Source organism: Phalaenopsis equestris, unplaced genomic scaffold (assembly GCF_001263595.1).
Source record: "Phalaenopsis equestris unplaced genomic scaffold, ASM126359v1 Scaffold000540, whole genome shotgun sequence".
NCBI lineage: Eukaryota > Viridiplantae > Streptophyta > Magnoliopsida > Asparagales > Orchidaceae > Phalaenopsis > Phalaenopsis equestris.
This window is the reverse complement of record NW_018164980.1, coordinates 625,841-646,694: the sequence shown is the minus strand read 5'-3', so window position 1 is coordinate 646,694 and position 20,854 is coordinate 625,841. Positions and strand designations below refer to the sequence as shown.

Genomic DNA, 20,854 nt, shown 5'->3' with positions numbered 1-20,854 from the left:
GGGATGTGTGTTCAACAAGGTCAGATTTAACCATGTACAATACTAAAGAAGAAACTTAAACATCTGGAGTGCCTATGCTGCAACAATTTCCCTAGACAAGACATTCTCCAATTGATGTCACCTCAGAGCTTCACTAGCCTTCTTCCCCTTCAAGAATCCAAAGGGGAGGAGCCCGTCCTATTAGGGTAGTATGCTTTATCATCGTCCGCTGGAGTAGACGGCGAGGTTCTCCTCATACCAGCAGCAGGTGCTCTCCTCCGCCATTCTGCCTATTCTGGACAGGAAGAGCACACCTTACTCTTAGTGTTACCCATATTGCTGCACTAATTTGTTCTTTAATTTTATTTATTTGCTGCGCCACAAACTTCTCAATGCATTCCATGTTCCTGTTAAATTCCATATTGCTTAGCTCTACTCTCTGCGCAACTCTTCTTATTGTGACATGCTTAATGCTTGTTGCACCTTCCAAATATTTTTGTCCTAATTTATCAGTGGATTCACACCACCAAGAAAGAACTAAGGAAAATTTTGAGCCAAAAGAGTGGGAAAATAAAAGAGAGAAAAAAGCCCTTCAATATTCGAAAATCCACCGATATTACATTGATCATTTCTATAATAGATGGGTTGGCTTAAATGTTAAAAACAGACGAGAACTCCAAAAGATCTTCGACCCATCCCTTGTCTTTAATTAATAGTATCTTGGTAATGCACTGCATTGAAAATTGTTCCTTATAAATGCCTACCTATAGATTTCACTTCTAACCATGCTCCTATTGCCAACTCGGCCATGGAGCGAGTTGGTCTCCTGGGCGAGTGGCTCCTTCGGCAGAGTTGCCAAACTGCTTAGTCGAGCATCTATGCGCTCATTATTATTGGCGAGCTATCTAAGTAAGATTCCTTGATTGAGTTACTTGGTCAAATGAATCTAGCCAAGCTATGTAGCAGCAACTTAACGAGACATCTAGCTTCAAACTTTGAAGCCTACTCTAGGGGATTTCACCGATACATTTAGAAACGATGTTTTCATTAGCATTTGTTTAAGCGAATAAAATTATCAGTTTGAGTTATTTTAAAGGTTTTTATAGAATTCCAAAACCCATATTATTTCCTCCTACATCCAAGCGAATGATATAATCTAGTAAAATCATCATTTTTGCAGAAATTGTTCTCTCTTTAAGCAATTTATCATCATATAATATCATAGTAAGAAAATATCATATATTATAATATTTTCTAAATAATTTATAATAGCAATTTCCACTTTTTATTATAATAATATCACTTTATTATTAAAGACGTTTGCTTTAATATATTATCTTTTATTGTTCTTCTCTCTTGTAACACAACAAAATGAGCAGTTAATTGTATTTTACTTTCGTATGACCTTTTTGTTTGTTACAAGGATGAATCGCAGTTTTGCTGGGTGATCACATAAACGATAATCCATTCCCTCCTTTTTATTATATCTAAATTATGCCGTCTTCGGAAGCAGGTATCTAGGAGCACATATGTTTAACTTAAGACTCTAATCATGATAGCATTCGTTCTGTAACATAGGTTAGTGCAGCAGTATCTACCATCTAGGGCATTAGATTTGTTTGAAGAATGCGCATACCATCAGCAGATGGCTTGCTTTTATTTAGGAAATGATTAAGAGTTTTCTCCCTCATGTTTTTTTTTTTAATTTATTTGAAGAGGCTCAAGAAAAGTTGTTTCATTTCATTTGAAGCTCAATGAAGAGGCAATGGGGAAAGTTTTGTTATTATGCCTGAATTTGAATCTTAACCTGCAGAGATTATTTTTCATTGAAGTTCTGAGAGTTTTACTCTTTTATTGAATAATATCATGATTTTTTTCATAAATTCAATAAATGTGTCTCTGCAAGCAACAAGAATGAGAAAATCAGGTTAACCAAGAAGAATAACAATACAACAACAACAAGCCTTCATCCCAATAAGTGGGGTCAGCTACATGAATCCTTATTCTCCATTGTGTCCTATTTAGTGTCATATTTTCATTTAATTCTAATAAATTAGGATTATTGCAGGTCTCACCTCAATCTTATAAAATTTTCCTTTGAAGTCTAAGCGGTACTTTTCTATCACACAATAGTCCCGATGCATTCCTCCACTTCAACCATCCAACTTGAATTCTAATACTAACATCCTCATCTATATCACCATCACTTCAAACAATAGACCCGAGATATCTCAAACGTTCACTCAATTTAATGACTTGATCACCCATTGTTAGAACCCCGCCCCTAGAACTACTGTTACTAAAATAATATTCCATGTATTCATTCAAATGTATTAATGATTAAAGCGTAAAAATGGTTGATCACTGATGTAATACTAGCTTTGGTTGAAGACATTGAACTTCGATTTCCAAGGGAAATTACGAATGTGGATTAGGTTTAGGACTAAATTGAGATAAATTTCACTCATCTTAATTGAATAAGCTTGACTGTATGTAATCAAGAGCCATTCAAAAGTGTTTTCCAAAGTGTAGCTCATAGAAATGGTTTACAAATCAATAATAAAACAGCATAACCTAAGCAAGAACGCATTGATTAATTGGCAATGATTACCCTTTTGGAATTGAATACAAACCATCAAAAAGATTCATTCATGATTCTGATCTTCTTAGTTAGTAGGAGACGAAGAAAGCCGCAAGCATTCATTTTGGCAACGTCGGAGGCAAACATCATTCCAGTGGGGAACTTGATTTTGATTGACACAAACCGTGCGTGCACAAGCATCGGTACAAGCATCAAGAAGAGAAACACCACAGACCGTAACACAAGTATCAGGGGTGGGATCTTTGGAGAAGGCACCAACTTTCTTCAACATTCTTTTTGAAGTGCAGACCCTCTCACAGACAAATATATCATCAGAGCTTTTCTCACGGCCACGAGCACTCTCGAGTCGTTTTTCTTCAGCTCTCCTCCTCTTGGCTCGAATGGCTTGTCCTGCAATAAGAGCTGGAATAGCAGCCCCGACTAAGGACCACCATACCTCCACCATTGCTGGCGCAAACCTGGGCTTCTGTATTTATAGCCCTTTCCCCCTACCAGTGTGGCAAAGAAACGAAAAAGGTGAATCAATGACCATCAGGTTGGGTATTAACAGGATAATTTAGGAACATGACCGGCATTTTTAACAAAAAAATAAGAATAGTACAACAACAACAACAACAACAACAACAACAAAGCCTTAATCCCACTACGTTGGGTCGGTTACATGAATCCTTTTTCTCCATTGCGTCCTATTTAGTATCATATTTTCATTTAGTTCTAGTAAATTAAGATCATTTTTAATACAATAAGCCCAAGTCTTCCTAGGTCTACCTCTGCTTTTCTTAACACAAGTCGAATTTAAAAAATAAGAATAGTACTACTTGTAAAATTAAATTCACAAAATTCCATCAACAAGAAGTCGGGTTCTGTAAGAATTTGAGATCTGCTCCAATTTAAGTTATTGAGACGCCTTTTTTTTTTTTGATATCAAGAGAAATCCCAAAGTTGGGTAACCATAAAAAATATATGTAGGTTTATTGAATAAAGAAAACACAGAGATGATTTCAGGTTGGAAAAATAAACACTAGAACAAATCTGGAGATATAAGATTTTAAGAAATTTACTAATGTGTCCGTTGTACTCGAAGCATGCAATATATTGCTTAAGAGCTTTAGATGACCGCACCCCTTAAATCTCAAACACTATGCTTAAACTGGAGTGCTCTTTGTGGGTTCACAAAATTCTATTTGATGAAATGCAATTTTTTAAGTACAGAGCCTCTAAACCTACATAAGAAAGATGGAGCCCAAGTTTTTAAACCCAATTTAATTGAATAGGTGTTCAAACATGCCCAAATTTGCTCAGCCACTACCAGATTGGCTTCAATAAGCCAAACAAAGTTTGAGCACACTTGAACTGACCGAATAAAAGGCCAAACAAAGTTTATTTGGCCTTAACCTCTCATTCCTAATGTGCGTGCACAGCACTTGCACAAGGAGGCATCAGCACATATCGCTACTGCTTTTGGCTACAGTCTGCACCCAACACAACCCCTCAGACGGGTCATGAATGAAAAGCAAGACAACGGCCTCAATTGCAATCTAATGAACTCATTTGCTAGCAAGAATTCAAATAACTTCATATCTTCTTTGAGTAAGTTTGTTTCAAAATCTCCTCCCAATGCCAGGAAAGGTCAAAAGTCCCTTTTTCTCAAAAGCAGAATAAATGTGCATGCATATATTCAAGGAAGAGCACATCCTCAAAGTTTCAAACTAAGCTGATATATAAAATTGTGAATTTTCAATTTATGCCGTGTGACTAGTCCCCACATCGGTTATTTTACACCGTCCATTCATCTATTGCAGTTGAAAGTCTGCTTGTACCATTCACAAATGGGTATGAGACCTATCAAAGACATTCAAAATGAAGTCAACTCATCAATCCTTGAAGTGGAGATGATTTTTAACCAGAGAAGCATACTATGGTCGGTAGCTCAATTGGTGACTCTATTCCACACTAGAAACCCAGATGGCTTCTTATTCTCACTAGCATGCCGCACACTATTTTGATGACTGCTTAGTTGTTAGTATACCTTAAAAGGATGGAGAAAGGAATGCTATTTGTTTCCAGAAAATGAAGACAGGAAAATTCTGCATCCAGTTGATGTAAGTAATTAAGTTTTTTGAGAGCAATCACAGGCTACTTAGACGATCAAATTTCTTTCTCAAAGTAGGGCTAAAAGAGTGCTGTTGATTCTGAACAACCCCAGAAACCTGCCCTTATAGTCACAGATGCAAAACCAATTGACAGAAACTGCAGACTTGACGTTATCAAGGTGACAAAAAGATTAGAGAAGAAAGAAGAACTGCCCATGAAGAGATCTGTTGAGAAGGCAGAGAAGAAAGGGAAAATTGATCTTTCATTGCAACAAATAAGAAAAAAATGTATACTACTGAACAAGAGCAAAGGGATACTAATCTTGAGGATGTTACATTCGTGTTGATGGAAGTGATCAAGAGGACCAAGAAGACCATGGAGATAAGAGAACTGATACCACTCGGAATCCACTTGGATAGAGTTCGACCAATAAAGTAAGCGGCATCAAAAGTAAAGTGGACTTATGTCATCAAAAGTAAAGCCGACTTATGTCAGAAACATCTGAGGCTATTGAGAGTATGGGAACAAAATTTCCCAGATAATAAAATTAAATAATCCAGTGGCCAAAGATGACAGGTCCTACACAGTAAGGACCCCACATGGACTATCCATAAGGAATCAACCAGTTGGGGCGTCAATAACATGCATACAAGCAGATCACGGCCTAATTGGGGGACTTCGAAGAACATCTGATCAACAGGATTGTCAGACATTATGAGAACCATTTGTCAAGCATAATGAACGCTAACCAATATATCAAATGTCATACCAACGACACTGAAGAAAATGAAATATGAGAGGTCTTAGGGCAAAGAGCAGCAGGTGATCCAAAAGATCAATAAGCTTTCAAAAGAGTCTGATGTAACGGTCAAAAACATGGAGCAAATGTCTGCTTGGGCGTTCAACATGATGAGACACTGAAAAAAATCCTAGATACAGAAAGGCAACTTTGGGGTGATATATATGGTAAAGTACTATTAACAAGCGAAAAAATATCCGGTGGATTGTTTTATACTAACAATAGGAGTGTAATGAAGAACAAAGAACAGGAAAACTTGTTATCGAAGTTGTTCCTGTGGTCAACTTTCAAAAATTTCAAAATTTTATTTAAATATAAAGTATATAGTTTAGATTATGAAAATAGTGTTTTAATTTTTTAGAAAATGAGACCGAATAGATCTCATTAGTCCAATAATTTGCGTAATCGTGTCTGAATACTATAAATTCCAAGAGATAAGTGTAGACCCCGACGATAGACACAGTCCTACAAATTAAGAAATTTGTGACATTTATTTGAACTGCGAACATTTTATATATGACCGACAAATTCTCCTATTTAATACAAAGATTAAATAGAGTTTATTTTACATGGGTTCCAAATTCTCTATAGAGGCAAACCCCTATAGTTAATTACATCCCAAATGATGGGAGTCACTTGAGAAAACTCTCGATAATGATCAGAAGTACTAGTCTTCAAAAATTCAAAGTTTAGGTTTTCACGGTAGGACGTGGAAAGACAAGTGGAAGTGGCTCAAATAGACACAATTATTTTCAGGAGTCCAAAAGAAGGAAAAGGTAGGGGATGTCAGAATCTGAGGAGAAAACCTGATTTTCCAAACTATCCTAATACGTGACTGAGTTTTAGAGACAATGTTATTTAGGTGTTTAATCCTACCAATTTTATTGTTTGAGACTTATATTTGCATAATATCTGATTATGCAAATAACTCGCAAAGATAAGAGGGTTTACGTCGTATCACACGACAACCTCGGAACCTAAGGCGGAACCTAAGGCGAACCTAAGGCGAGTTAGGACTTACGCTGCACAACATGGCTGTACAGAAACCTAAAGAGGGTGTGAGGATTTACGTCGTGCTAGGCGAACTACTTCGAAGCCCTATGAGTTGTTATTTAGAATAAAGAGAGAGATTGTTGTTGAAGATCCTCTTGTCGCTCGATCAAAGCTCCTCATCGTGCTGCCCACAAAGTTGGCTCCAAGCTGCTGTTGTAGCGATGACTCTAGGGTTTAAGTTTTTTAATGTGTCAAGTCATGATGTCAAATCAAATGTTTTCTAAGATTATGATCATTTAGGTGTTATGAGAAAAAGTTGATTAGAGCGACACCGGTTAGGATCTCACGGTTTCCTCGTTCTGATATCACTATTTTCTTTTAAATTTACTTAGCTTAAACGAATTATGAAATCCATTTAAATCGGAGAAATCTCGTTATCAACTGTGGGTTACCTCCTCCGATGAACTCCCGTAAATTCGAAAGAACGCGTTATGTTTCTTTTTTGAAAATGTTGTTTAATTTTAAAAAATCATTTTGTTTTGAAAGTGAAATTGTATTTGTATTTAATACATGCATAATGTGTTAGAGCAATAATAAATTGCAATGAAGAAACAAAAAAACAAATAAAATGTACCTGCGTACGTGGCGTATTTGCTGTTGTTATCCTTGTTGCATGCTTAACTCACAAAACACAATATAACTTGCAGGGAATTTAAATAAATTTCAGAGAAAAGAATAAAACAGTAAGCAGTAGAACAAGTCATAACAACAGTTAGGAACTCCAAACATGTGATTCTAAGGTTTCCTGCAACTCCTGACTGCAACTAGCGAGCTAGTACGGTGATCATGCGACCTCCTACGACTCTGAGCAACAACTAGCAAGTTTACGGTGATTCATATAACTCCGGACAGCAGCTAAGAACTTCAAACAACACCTGTATGGCTTCCTATGAACCCAAACAACAATGGATAACACCTATGCGACTTCCTATGAACCCAAACAGTGGTGGACATCACCTAGATGGCTTCTTACGAACCCAAACCGTGGTGGACAACACATAAATAGCTTTCTACGAACCCAAACAGTGGTGGGCAACACCTATATAGCTTCCTACGAACACAAATGACAGTGGGCAGCACTTAAATGACTTCCTACGAACCCAAACAGTGGTTTTGGAGCCTTGGACAGCAGCCTACAACATCCCTATACTCCAAACAGTGACTTTGGAGCCTTGAACAGCAGCCCACAACGTCCCTATACTCCAAACAACGACTTTGGAGCATTAGACAGTAGCCGACAGCGCCCCTATACTCCAAACATTGGCTTTGGAGCCTTGGACAGCAGCCTAGAGCGTCCCTATACTCCAAACAACGACTTTGGGGCCCTGGAAAGCAGTCTACAACGTCTCTATACTCCAAACAGTGGCTTTGGGGCCATGGACAGAGCGTCCCTATACTCCAAACAGCGACTTTGGGGCCTTGGATAGCAGCCTACAATATCCCTATACTCCAAACAGTGACTTTGGGGCCTTGGACAGCAGTTTTAAATAGCCCAAACAACAGAGGAAACCTCCTCAAAACAGACCCAAAAGACAATTTAAAAGTCCTGAAATCCCTCTTTAAAACAGTGATAAAACCTCCCCAGAATGGTACCGTTTATTCCTCAGGTATACTCTTGTCGATGTGGCACATATTTGAAAATCCATTCCATATTTGAAAATCCATTCGTCGATTTGAAAATCCATTCGTCGCGAAACTCTTTCCGCATATTTGTCCAGAATTAAAGTCAACGGCCAAAAAAAAAACCAAAAGAAAACACTATTTCGCCTAAGCCGATTGCTTCCAGTATTAATTGGAGCTCCATTCACAAAGAAAATGCTATAGCCCAAATATACACCCATTAGATACATACCCCAATATCCAAACATACTGAAAAGGCCTTCTTTATTTTGGCTAAAGATATTTGAAACACTTTGGCTGGGCAGCAAAAAGAAATTTACCCAACCCATATTTCAGGCTCAACGGACAAGCTATGAGAATAACCATGCCCAAATCTCCACAATATTTTGGATGGATCTGACTTATGGAAATTAATAGAGATACAGCTATAAGGATGAAAAAGTAATTTTAATGAACACCAAATTTTCCCACATGGACATGATATTCAACACCTGCTGTGAAAATAAGATGACCTGCACCAAGCAATACTACTGGACTTACGGACTGAAGAGCAATCTTCCAATTTCTTTAGCCTGTTTTGATATTAAAGAATTTGCCACCACAAACGACCTACACCAAGACCCATCAAACAAGTGCCATATGCCTCAGTTTTGGCCCAGTGTCTAAAAAAAAATTTAAAGTCAACTGCCAGAATGCATATGCATATTATTACTACCATGAAACACGGTACCATAAAATACTCATCCTAGAAGGCGATAAATTATGTTGTCCAATTTCATTTTTGAGGGTAAAACGGCTTGGTCTAAAGATGATCTTTTAACTGAGGTGCAGAAAAGCATCATAATTATCATGATAATAGCCAAAATATAAATCCATTCAGCAAGGATCTTGAAATTTTATCGACAGCGCAAACCCAAGTGAGTAGATGCGAGGGTGTCAAGCTGTAAGCAAGCGAACCATTGTTACGTCGTCTGCGAGAGGGAAGCAGGCAAGGGCTTCAGAGGGGGAACAGGCGAGAGAGTAGGGCTTCAACGTGAGGCAGGGGAGTTCAGTTGAGCACGAGTCTCCGTCGCAGAGAGTAGAAGCGAGCAGGAGCTTCGATCGGGAGCTGCGATCGAGTCGCAGAGGAGGAGCGAGATCGAAAGGAGCAGGCGTCGAGCGGGGATCTTTGGCGCAACAAGGAGTCAAGTGAGGGTTTCTGTCGAGCAGGGGAGACGAGCAGGACCTTCGTTCGGGAGAGCTGAGCGGAAGCGAGCGGGCAAGGGGTCTTCGGTCGAGTGAGAGCAGGGAGGCGAGGGTTTCTGTCGAGCGAGATCAAGCAGAGGAAAAGAGCGGGAGAGCCGAATGAAATCCGCGGAAGGCGAAGTCCGAGCGGGATCTTTATCCATCGAATTCCAAATAGTTGTTAAGCATGTGTTGGGCGGGGAATTAAATGGTTTCCATATGCAAGGAGGTTTAATTGGAAAGCATTAACACCTGAATATTTTTAATTAAGACAAATTTAAATAATTTGTTTGAATTTTGAAATTTGAATTTCAAATTCAGGTGAACTGATGCTTAGCTTGTGTTCAGCCCGAGTCCAGCCTGAATCGAACCCGAGTCGAACCTGGGTTGAGCCCGGGCCAACGCATCGCTAATAAATAAATAAATAAATAAATGTATCGATATCCGTGCTAGTCGCTCGCGCGCGAAATCATAACAATACGGGTGTCATTCCTAGCTAAAGTCGACGTACTGGACGCATCTGTGTGATCCGTTTCGTCATCCGGGGTTGTCCAGACGAGTTCGCCGACGGGCGAGTCGATTGAAGTCAAAATCGTGTGTGGTGTGATGTGTGTGCAAAATGTGGCGTTTGCGATGCTCGAGTGACAAATAGTTTACCTAGGGGGTGCTCCTATTAATATAGGTACTCGACTTGAGTTTCATGTGTCGGTTCTCATCAACCCAACGAAATGCCGAGGATTCGGGACCGCCCATACGAGACTCGAAGGAGAGACGAGGTGACTCAAATTTTCTAAAGGGTGTGAGTTCCATACTAGTCCTCTAGGAGGGTCAAACAAGGGAAGCCTAAAGCTAGACCCTATGTTCTAAGGAGAGAGGTGAAAACCTTATCCAAAAAATGAGGTCAACAATCCCGTTAAAGAGATAGCTTGCAAAAAGATCATGTAGGCAAGTAAGCTGAAATAATTGAGAAGTATAATTAATCTGAGCTACATTATGACAAAAGCTTAGCTAGAAGAGGCTACTAAATAGTCAAAAAATTGTGCTAGTATGCATAAAATTGTGGAGAAATGCTTGTTTAAAATGTATTCCTAAGAATTTTGTATAATGAGGGAAAGGCATAATCCTCAAGATTGCAAATGTATAAGTACTTCAAAGTGCAGCTTCATTTAAAATTTTCTTATTTTATTTTCTTCCTTCACTGTTTGTGGCATTTATTTAGAGAGAAGAGAGAGCATAATTATAAACTTCAAGAAGGTGGGATGGAGGAGAACCCCGAATGACAATTTCCAAATAAGGTTAAATAATGGAATAAAAAAACATAATATAAACAATATCAATGACATGGTAAATGTCTCCAACTTCAATACCTCCGCCAGCCATCTTCCTCTTGATGCGACTCAAAAAGCATAGAGGGAAGAATAATAACTTACGAGATAATTATGAGATTTGGTAAGGCAATGTGTAGGCAAAAGGCTTACAAGAAATTATGGAGCATATAAAATAGTGTCTACAGTTAACGAGCAATGATGGATAAATACGTTTTCAGAAATAGAATAGCAAGATCCATCAAAAACAATAACAAGTGAAAATGATAAGAGTTAAAGTTAATTGTTGGTTATCTATCATATTAGAGGATATACTAGGAATTCTATTCGCAGCCGAACCAAAGGAGGAAGTAGCATAAATAAATAATATATAAATAAATAAAGAGGATGGAGTACGCAAGGCTCAATTACTCAATTGATAAACTAAGAATTTCGAAGCATTCCATAATACACTTCTTGGGAAATAAAGATTGAACCAGAATGAGTACTCGTAGAATCGATCGGGGCAATGGAGGACAAATGAAGAGCTTTTGGAAAATAGTCAAAATATTCCAACAGTAGCTAGAAGAGTGATTTGTTTGTTGATAATGCTAACATTGAAGAAAAAATGTCATGGCCGCAATAACCTCATCCATGATTAGCACAACTACCCTTTGTTCCTATGGCAAGAATAGTATGATAATGATAAGAAGTTAGAGCATGTAAATCGATAAATGGGTGAACACATAAGACAATAATATAGATGTTGGGAAAGTGATTCATGCATCAATTGAGCTTGAATAGATTGTAGAGATGAATGAACATCAAAAAGAAGCTTAGCAACATAAAAACCACTTTTTTTTCCGTATTGATGGTAAGCAAACAATATTAAATAAATTCATCCTTTCAAGTAGCTATAATATTCAAAAGTACTTTTTTTAACATTTAAATAAAGAAAATATATTAAAATGGAGGGTATATAGCATTAAAATGATATTCTCCTGAAAATGGATAGAATGAAGAAATTTCTTGTCAGTTTAGCGGTCTCCTAAATTGTAATGATGAAAGAAATGATATGCTCAAGATTTTTGGTTATCCATATGAATAGTCAGAAAGTTGTCATTTGATGTAGTTAGGAGTGTTAATCGGTAAAGCCTGGATGTTTAAGTTTCTCATGAGATCCCACAAGAAAATAAATGATCTGAAAGCATGAAAGATAGTTGGTATCACTGAGTTTGATGGTAGTATTAATAGTACAGTACCTGAAGCACTATTGGCCAACACTACTAAAACAGAAGAGTGATAAATATAGAATCAATAAATAATAAATCAATGTGAGGTGATGTGTAGTGTGCACAAAGACGATCTAGAGAGTACAACAAACATATGAGCGAGAGCAACAGATGCTTGAACCAACAAAGGAGCATAGGAGTGTGAGAAGCAAGCATGCCAGTGAGTGCCTGGGTGGGAGTCTTGAGTCCTATAGCTACAAGTGACGAGACATGGAAGGAAGAAAAGAGAGGAGAAAGAGGGAAGGAACCTAATGGGGAGGAGGTAACTAAGAAAATAAATTACATTACTCTGAAAGCATATTAGAAAGAAAAATGTTGTCATTCATCTTTGACTAAATACAAGTGCCTACATATAGCAAAACCGCGAGAGAAGAAAAAGGAATAACTTGAAGAGAATGAATGTTACTACGAGAATAAGCTATTGTAATAAATCATCTTTCCAATTTAGCAATTTCATGTAATAACAATAACAACTTTCCAATCTAATCCTTCCCCACAACAATATAAAGTTGATGCCCCAACAAGTTTCCTTAAGCACGTAAGTAAAAATCTACAACTACCTAAGGATTTGTCTAACCTTTCTCATTTTCATGGTAAAATTTTCAAGCATCAACACTAGAGACTGTTTGGCAGCCCATTTTAAGCAGGATTTAAGCTAAATCCTGCCAAACGGCAAAAAAAGCCTCCGTAAATCCCATTTCTAAATGCTGTGAATCGGCGAATTTAGTAAATCTGGAAAGAGCGAAGAGAAAGAATGGGGCGAAGAGGCTTACCTTTCTCAAAGGTTTCTGGTAGGAGCGGAGTGGACGGATGAGAAAGATGGGAGATTCTGTATTTTCACTCGGAATAAATTAAGATGTAAGTAGTGAAACTTGCATTTGATGTCGTTCTGGTTTACTAGTCCTTAAGCTACACAGTAAGGAAGATGTTAGATCAGGGAAAATCCCCATTTGGGCAAGCTCTCTCGCCTGAACCCTATGGACAGTAGCAGACTTCTATTGCCGAAGAGAGAGGCGAGAGAGTTGATGTTGAGAAGAGTTGGAAAAATGTAGAGCTAGGGAAAAGCTTAGAGCATCATCGCACCTTCCTTTTCCGGCTTACAGAACTCGCCGGCGAAGACGGAAACCGACGCAGGCCCTTCTTGGTGCTCGTTCGCTCTGCACCGAGTTCCGCCTCACGGAAAAAATTTGTACATTGTACCGTGTAACTCCCTTATAAACTCATGTGTAAATCCCGTGCCCCTTATAAACTCATGTGTAAATCCGCATGTTTGTAACTCCTATATAACTCTCGTGTACACGCTTATAACTCCCATATAACTCCTGTGTACACTATTATGTACGCAGAGATGCGTACCCCTTGACGTACGCAAATTTTTTCCCCGCCTCACGGTCTAGAAATCTAAAATTCTTTCCCCCAACGCGGTCACTAGGGCTATGACGGCGCTGAGTAAAAGGAACACATGTTACATCACTCCGAATTTTGGAGCCAATGAGACAAAAAAAATAAAACAAAATTCGTTTTAGCATTTGATAACATTCTCTTCGTACTATTCTGTATTATTCTGATATTATTGTGATAGTATTTATGTGTTATTGTGTTCTAACAATATTCTCGGTGTTATAATAACACAATAATACATCAGTATCATCACAATAATACTTAAATAATGCAGAATAACATGTGAGGAATATTCCTGTGTTACCGGGTCAAATCACAGAAAAACGAGCACGTTTTCTTTTTTATTTTCTAAAAATTTGAGTGTAGGTCCTTGAAGCCACTTGTTCGCATATCAGTGGACTCTGAATACATCTATACGTTAGTAGTACTGATAGAATAATTTTTCTGAATAAAGAGAAGCTCTAGTTTAAGGCTGCAGATCTAATATTAGAAAGTAAATAGTTGTATGCATGAAGATAGAACACATGAATTTCAGCAATGGAATTTAAATTTTGATATAATTTTTATCTTGAAATTGACAAATTAAATCTCTAAGTAAATTTCGATTTGACTGTAAAAATTAAACTTAACACTCGAGGAAATAGTGAAAACTTTTACATGTTATAAAATATTTCTTTCTAAGAATATATTTTTAGGTGTTCAGTCAGTTGTGTACGAAAATATTTAGTTCTATGATTGGTTTTACAGTTGAAAACAAAATACGAAACAAATAAGTTTGTGACAGGGTTTGAGTTGATATAATTGCAGACAATGTTAGAAAGAGAATCATGCAGCAAAATAAATCGTCGAAATTACTTATTCTTGATACAAAATAATAATTACTGCTTGAAAATTGAGAAACTTTAATTTTGACTCGGATTTCTTTAGAGCTGACAACAGTTAAGCTCGAAATCAAAACGTTAACATCCTACTGAGACTGTTAGGACTGTCAAAGATCGATAATCGACGAATATTTATCAATATTTTATTTTTAATCTTGTTTGTCACCATAGCCACATTAACTCATTCACGAGTATATTTCGTTCATGTTTTCTTTATAAGTGTAAAGTCAGTGATCCGTATGGGGTTGTGATTGGTTTCTCACTTGGAGACAACATATGAAATAAATCTATCTGTGAGTTGGTCGGTGTAATTAGAGTGGCATACACTATTAGAGGGAGACGCCTTAACCAATTACGAGTCTCGACCATTTAAAAATCTTCGACATAACTAACATACTAAGATGTTAAATGATCCAACTTCGAATTGAAATGATGTAGGTTCCAAATAATTTAATATGTATGTTCCCAATAAATTTGATAAAAATTTTTGGCTCGTACCTTGCTGTGTTTATTTCAACTCTAGTTTCATGTGTGAGTCAAACTTAGAATCAATTTCCGAGTCGAAAAATTCCTTGCAAGGAGAGCTTCATCACCTGAAGGGAGCGGAGGCCAGTACTTGGAGCATTGATGACCAACTTTATATCTAGTTGATCGTCCTAGGTCGATCGACCTATTCTCCGGGCTCGATCGGCGTCCCTAGCCTAATCGCCCGATCTTTTGGGTTCGATTGACATCCCAATGTCTATCCCCCGCTTTAAATTTGATCAGTTATTTCGGCTCGATTGATTTATTTTTTGGGCGTGATCGACCACCATGCGTGATCGTCCAATCTTTTGGGGTCGATCGACCGCACTGACCCGATCGCTTAATCTTTTGGGTTTGATCGACCACCCTAGCTCGATCGCCCAATATTTTGGTTTTGATCGATCACACTGGTTCGATAACCCACTTTGGGTTTGATTGGCTGCCCCAACCTGATCTGCTGATCTTTTGGGTTCGATCGACCGCACTTGTTCAATCATTCATTTCGGTTTGGTTGGCCGCTCCGGCTCGATCGCCCAATCTTTTGGGTTGGATCGATCGCGCTGGTTCGATCACCCACTTTGGGTTCAATCATCCGCCTCGATCCGATCACCCATTATTTTGGGTTCGATCGACCACACTGGTTCGATCACCCACTTTAGGTTCGATCGATCATACCAGATCGATCAACCCACTTTTTTGGTTCGACCGACCGCCACAGCCTAGTCGACCGATTACTTGCATGCTTGTATGCTTTCTTGCAGTTGCATGTTTTCTTTGCATTTGTATGAAAATTCTTTTTGACTTAATGTCTATGATTTATTCATGTGTAAAATATTTTTGTCGTGTATGCTTTCCATGAGACATGTTTGGATGTCTCTATGAGCATCCATGCTTGTGGTGTCTCTTTGAGCGCCTACACTTGTAAGTGTCTTCCCCACATACAACATTGTATGTACAAAGATGAACACTTGCACGCTTTGGAAGGGGTTGGCTCACTTATAAGTCATTTATCTCACTCTCAACGACGCCACCTAAAATGTCGTAGATATTTCACATCATTTTGATTATGAGTTATGCTTCCCAGTCGCTGAACTTTTATGAGACACAATGTGTGTTCACTTAAATTTGTGATTCTCTCCTGTATGAATCATATGACTTAGTATGTTTGATATTTTTCATCTTTGCATGTTCGTCATTTGAGTGTCATTCACATGTCGTATGTTTGACATTTCTCATATGTCTGCTGCATTTTTGTATGTTGGATATGTTTCATTTGTCTTGTTGCATATCTCTTATGTTTGCATGTGTGCACGGTGATTGCCTATCAGGTAAGGTATAAATCCTCATTATATGTATCATTTTACTTGATGCAAACTCATTCATAGTCAGTGTATGCCTTTTGCATGACACTCCGAGTCCCCCAGGCAGATGTAATTTTTTTTCATAGGTAGCATGTTTTATCGGTACATCATGTTCTTGTGTGTCATGTTGCATGTAGGCATCCTTGCATACATTTGCATTATTTGTGTTTCACTCTTTTGGGCATCCATTGTGATTGTTTCATGCTTCAGTCGAACAATCACAATATGAGCTTCTTGCATGATTGTCGGCTTGACCATGTGCCTTGATGACTTTTCTTACTCGTTAGAAGAGTGACATGTTTGTTGGTCGTGATACTCAAACGAGCATTGCTTCTGAGGTTATCTCGGCGATCAATGCGAGTTTCTATATCACGAGCAACAAACAATATAATTGTGTTAAGGATGTAATGACTCAAAATTATAACACATGCGTCATGGACCCACATTGTATGGTCAGTTATTTTAAAGTATAAGAAATGATTATTTTTACTCTTTTATAAGTATTATCCACCTTACTTTAAAGTTTATATATGTTAGGCCATATATGAGACAACCACTTTTAAATGTCACCCCTTTATTATGACGTGCTTTAAATCCCTTGGATGACGGGGCCAGTATGACGATCTCATCAAAGTTATATGGTAACCAAACTTTACCCTACGCATTTAGATGTTGGTTAAGACACTTGTCGTTAGATGGTGTGTTAACCTAGGACTAGGATACTAGGTAGTATCTTTGACGCCTCTGAATATAGTTTTCTATTGGTTTGTTTGTTCTAGCAAGCATCACTTTTATGTTTTTGGTATGCTTTTGTTTGTGCCAATTTTTGATATGCATGGTAGTATTAGGTCGCTCTTCGGCAGGGAGTCATGTCATATATATGCACGCACACATGTATAATAAAAAAGGTGGGTTGCATGCGATGGTTTACGTGCTGACTTTAGCTTGCATGTGTCACTTAGCTCCCCCACCAGGCATGGCTCATTTATGTTGCATGTAAGTAGATTTTTGTGCTAACTTTATTTCGTGCATGTCGAGTCCTTTTTTTTTATTTTTCAATATACTTTTTAGAGTCCTTAAGAGAGTCATATAGCAAAAATAAGATACGAGCATGCGTTTCGAGACTTTTTAATGAGGGAATCATGTAGCGGGGAAAAGGAGTAGCAACTCGTGTCCCGCATCTTAATTTCATATTTGATATTAATGTATAGAATTATGACCGGACATATATATGTGGAGTTCGACTGCTCTTTTTCTTTTACGGGATATGTCGCAGACCCAACAGCACTAACATTTCTTATTATTTTATTTGGCTTGATTTATAATCTTTCTTGCATGCTTGGTTGCTTTGTTGTTTCACCATTTTTCATGTGTTGTTTGTCTGGGAATGTGAAGATATAATTTTGGCTATTTAGGATTTAAAATTCTAAATTTGCTACAAAATCATAATAAAACATTCAAGATAATGAAAAGTTTAGGATTAAAATATTTAAAACTTTAAAAATAACACTTTTATTTTTTCTGCTTGACCTTCGTACCAAAATTTAAATAGGCTAAATGCATGACTATCACCCCCGTCATATTTAATAGAGTCTCCATATTATGATTGATTAGTTTACCACATCATATTGCAAGTCTTGAGGAGAAGCATCCATGCTTCTCCAACCTAATTGACCCAGCATAGATTTCTAGTTAGATGGTTGTTTAGTACGTTTAGGGTGTTAGAAGCCCTCGACCTAGATGGGTGCAAGTTCTTTTGTTGACAACGTTTTCGGCTTTGTAGCTGAACCTCCCTTTCTCTTCCTTTCCCACGGCATCCTTGCCATTTCATTAGTTATATGTCCCATCTCTTGGAACTCCACATGATAGTCATAGGATAGAGTTTTGTTTCTTTGACTTAGAGCTATTGAGGTCCTCTTGGATGACACAATTCATAGATTGCTGATCGAGGATCTCTAGACGTGTTGGGTCAACTACCTATAAAACTAGATAGACTTAAGATACTAGTGGCTTGAGATGACGAGTTTGTAGTACTTCTACCAGAATATTTCTATCTTTTAGGACCACTCTACCCTTCCAATTGCTCAGCCTCTTTGAGCCCCGTCGATCCTTTAACTTTGTTGATATAATCTTGACAAATCGATTATTAATGAGCCGTCGCCCATTTGGGATACAGTGATTCACCATCTACCCTTATGTCCTGACGAGCTCTGACGTATAGAGATATCCCCATTGAGGTGATTTTGGTTATTTCGTATGCTTTGCATGCCGATGAGTATATGCCCATTTGGGGTGTGAGACACTCACTCTCTATCCCATGGCTTAGCGAGAGCTTTCAAAGCATTGGGGCGTCCCCATGCAAAATAACCATCATTTGATGGCCTATCCTCCAGGATCATGATAATATACGTGAAACTCATTTTATCGAGAGTATTCTTGGGTATCCCCACGATGTAATTAACAAGAGGGATACATTTCTCTATGAGACTATTGACCAAAAAAAAAATGTTCTTTTTAGTTCTCTCATTACGAGTGACTTATGCAGAGATTCTCTTTGTGGATGTTGTGTTTCGAGGTACATCGATCCAATTCTGTTCGAACGTATACTCTCAACCATCACATGAGAATTATCCATATAAAAACTTTCCGCTTGTTTCTTTTTATTTGTTTGTCTATTTATTGTCGTATATCCTTCTTTTTGATTCATCTCCCCTTCAAATCATTTATATGATTTAGAAGAGAGATTTACTTAGAAATGAGAATTATGAATAAGAGAATTATACAATGAGATATAAATAGATAAGCTGACAACTCCAAATCTTTAAAAAGAATCGAGAAATTGCATGCACAAATTCCTCAACACCAGCCAAAAACTCCTCAGTAAGTTATTTTCTTCCTGGATATAATCTGTTATACATCCACGATCTCATGTTTCACATATGCATCATAAATGTAGCTCTATAAATTAGTAAAACATCATTGCGTCCTACTTAGTGTCATATTTTTCATTTAAATCTAATAGATTGAGATTTTTTTTATATAACATGACTTGATCTTTTTAGGTGTACTTCTACCATTCTTAACTCATTTACATAAATAACACAAAATTCTTTGAACATTAAACCAGTAAAAAAGGGACCAAAATCCTTATGTCTTTTGTGGACCAAAATCCTAAGCTCTAAACACTTAAATATTAAATACTAAACTAAAATCTATGTAACATCGATTTTGTATATAATCTTCACATTGGGGATGGCAACACGACACCAAATTAATAGCATAATGACACTACACTACAAAACTATGCGAAGTGAATACGCAAAATCCTAAGTCTTAAACCTTAAAACATTAAATCATTATTACTTAAACCTTAAACCATAAATTATAAGCTTTAAAAAGATAAATAAAAAAATCCTTAAATCTTGAAAATTAAACACTAAACTTAAGCCCCATCTTTAAATCCCTAAATCCTAAACATAAAAAAAAAATTCCTACACCCCTAACTCAAAACCATAAACCATAAATCTTTAACACAAGTATTAAACCCATAACCATAAATCATGAAACTAAATCCTAAACCTTAAACCATCAAACCAAACCAAATTTTTGGTGTATTTACATACATAGCACAAAATCCTTATGTATTTAGGCACATAGCACATATCACAAAATTCTAATGTAATTAAGCACAAAATTTTTATGTATTTACATTCTCACACTTAAACTTCTATATTTACGCACATAATACTCAAATCCTTAAGTTTTTTGGGGCATATACAAACATAACGCAAACTTCTTATGTATTTGCATATCTCACATCTAAACTTTCATATTTAAGCACATAACTCTCAAATCTTATGTAAAACATTCTAATCCCAATGCATTGCATATCTAACAAAGAAATACGAAAAAAAATTGAGCAGTGCCTTTGTATTTTTGGATCTAACACTTATGCATTGCAAATCTAACAAAGAAAAAAATGAAAACTTATGTAAAAGCATCTAAACCCTATTCATTTCTAACAAAAAATATGAATGAAATTTGAGCGGTGTCTATGTATTTTCGGATCTAACACCCATGTGTTGCAAATCTAACAAAAAAACATGAAAACTTATGTAAAACCAAAGCTTAGAGGTGTGGATGTTGGTTTCTCACATTGGACGAAGTTTGAGTGGTGAAAACGAGCTGAAAATGCTGGAAACCAAGGTGGGAGACGAAAGAGCACTGGAGGAGACAAATCTGCGAGGGGGAAGAAGATAGAATGGAGTGTCGGCCGTACGATTTTTAGGTTGTTAGTGTCTGCTAATTCCGATGCTAACAAGTATGATTAGCATCGCCCTATGTTGGTGCTAATTCGACGCTGCTGCGTCGAATTTACGTCTGCAGCTTGATGCTACTCTTTTATGTCGATTCTTTTATTCTTAAAATTGTGCGTGCGGGACACTACACTGATATTAATTTTACATCAAAGTTTGTTTGACACTAATCCTGAAACTAATACACAATTTTTCTATAGTGAATCTCATGGATTCCCCACAGGCTCATCACCAGAGATCTAGGATCGACGACCAGGCTAGATCAGTCAATCGAGACCCGTACCGACCAAGCTTTAGAGGTCAGATATGTAAATACATAGGAGTTGTGTGTGGTATGTATGTTGAAGTTTTCCAAGAAAAATAAGAAAGAGCACATGCCTCTAAAGGTCTTTGTTATTAAAAT

The 20,854-nt window shown here is 37.3% G+C and overlaps 1 protein-coding gene across 2 annotated transcripts; it reads right to left on the bottom strand.

Annotated features, from left to right (window-relative positions):
- Positions 1 to 2,473: 2,473 nt before the first annotated feature.
- LOC110028999 (uncharacterized protein At5g64816) lies at positions 2,474 to 13,158 on the bottom strand. Of its 2 annotated transcripts, XM_020731094.1 has the most exons (3): positions 13,051 to 13,158; positions 12,741 to 12,876; positions 2,474 to 3,069 (listed from the first exon to the last, which is right to left on the bottom strand). In XM_020731094.1, exon 3 carries the CDS (start codon positions 3,024 to 3,026, stop codon positions 2,646 to 2,648), a length of 381 nt encoding a protein of 126 aa, XP_020586753.1. In that variant the 5' UTR covers positions 3,027 to 3,069; positions 12,741 to 12,876; positions 13,051 to 13,158; the 3' UTR covers positions 2,474 to 2,645. The 2 variants fall into 2 exon arrangements, with proteins under 2 accessions (XP_020586753.1, XP_020586754.1); XM_020731095.1 differs by lacking the exon at positions 12,741 to 12,876.
- Positions 13,159 to 20,854: the final 7,696 nt, after the last annotated feature.

What these genes read in the sequence shown, in the direction of transcription:
- LOC110028999 (XM_020731094.1), bottom strand. Translation starts at nt 3,026, where the DNA reads ATGGTGGAGGTATGGTGGTCCTTAGTCGGGGCTGCTATTCCAGCTCTT.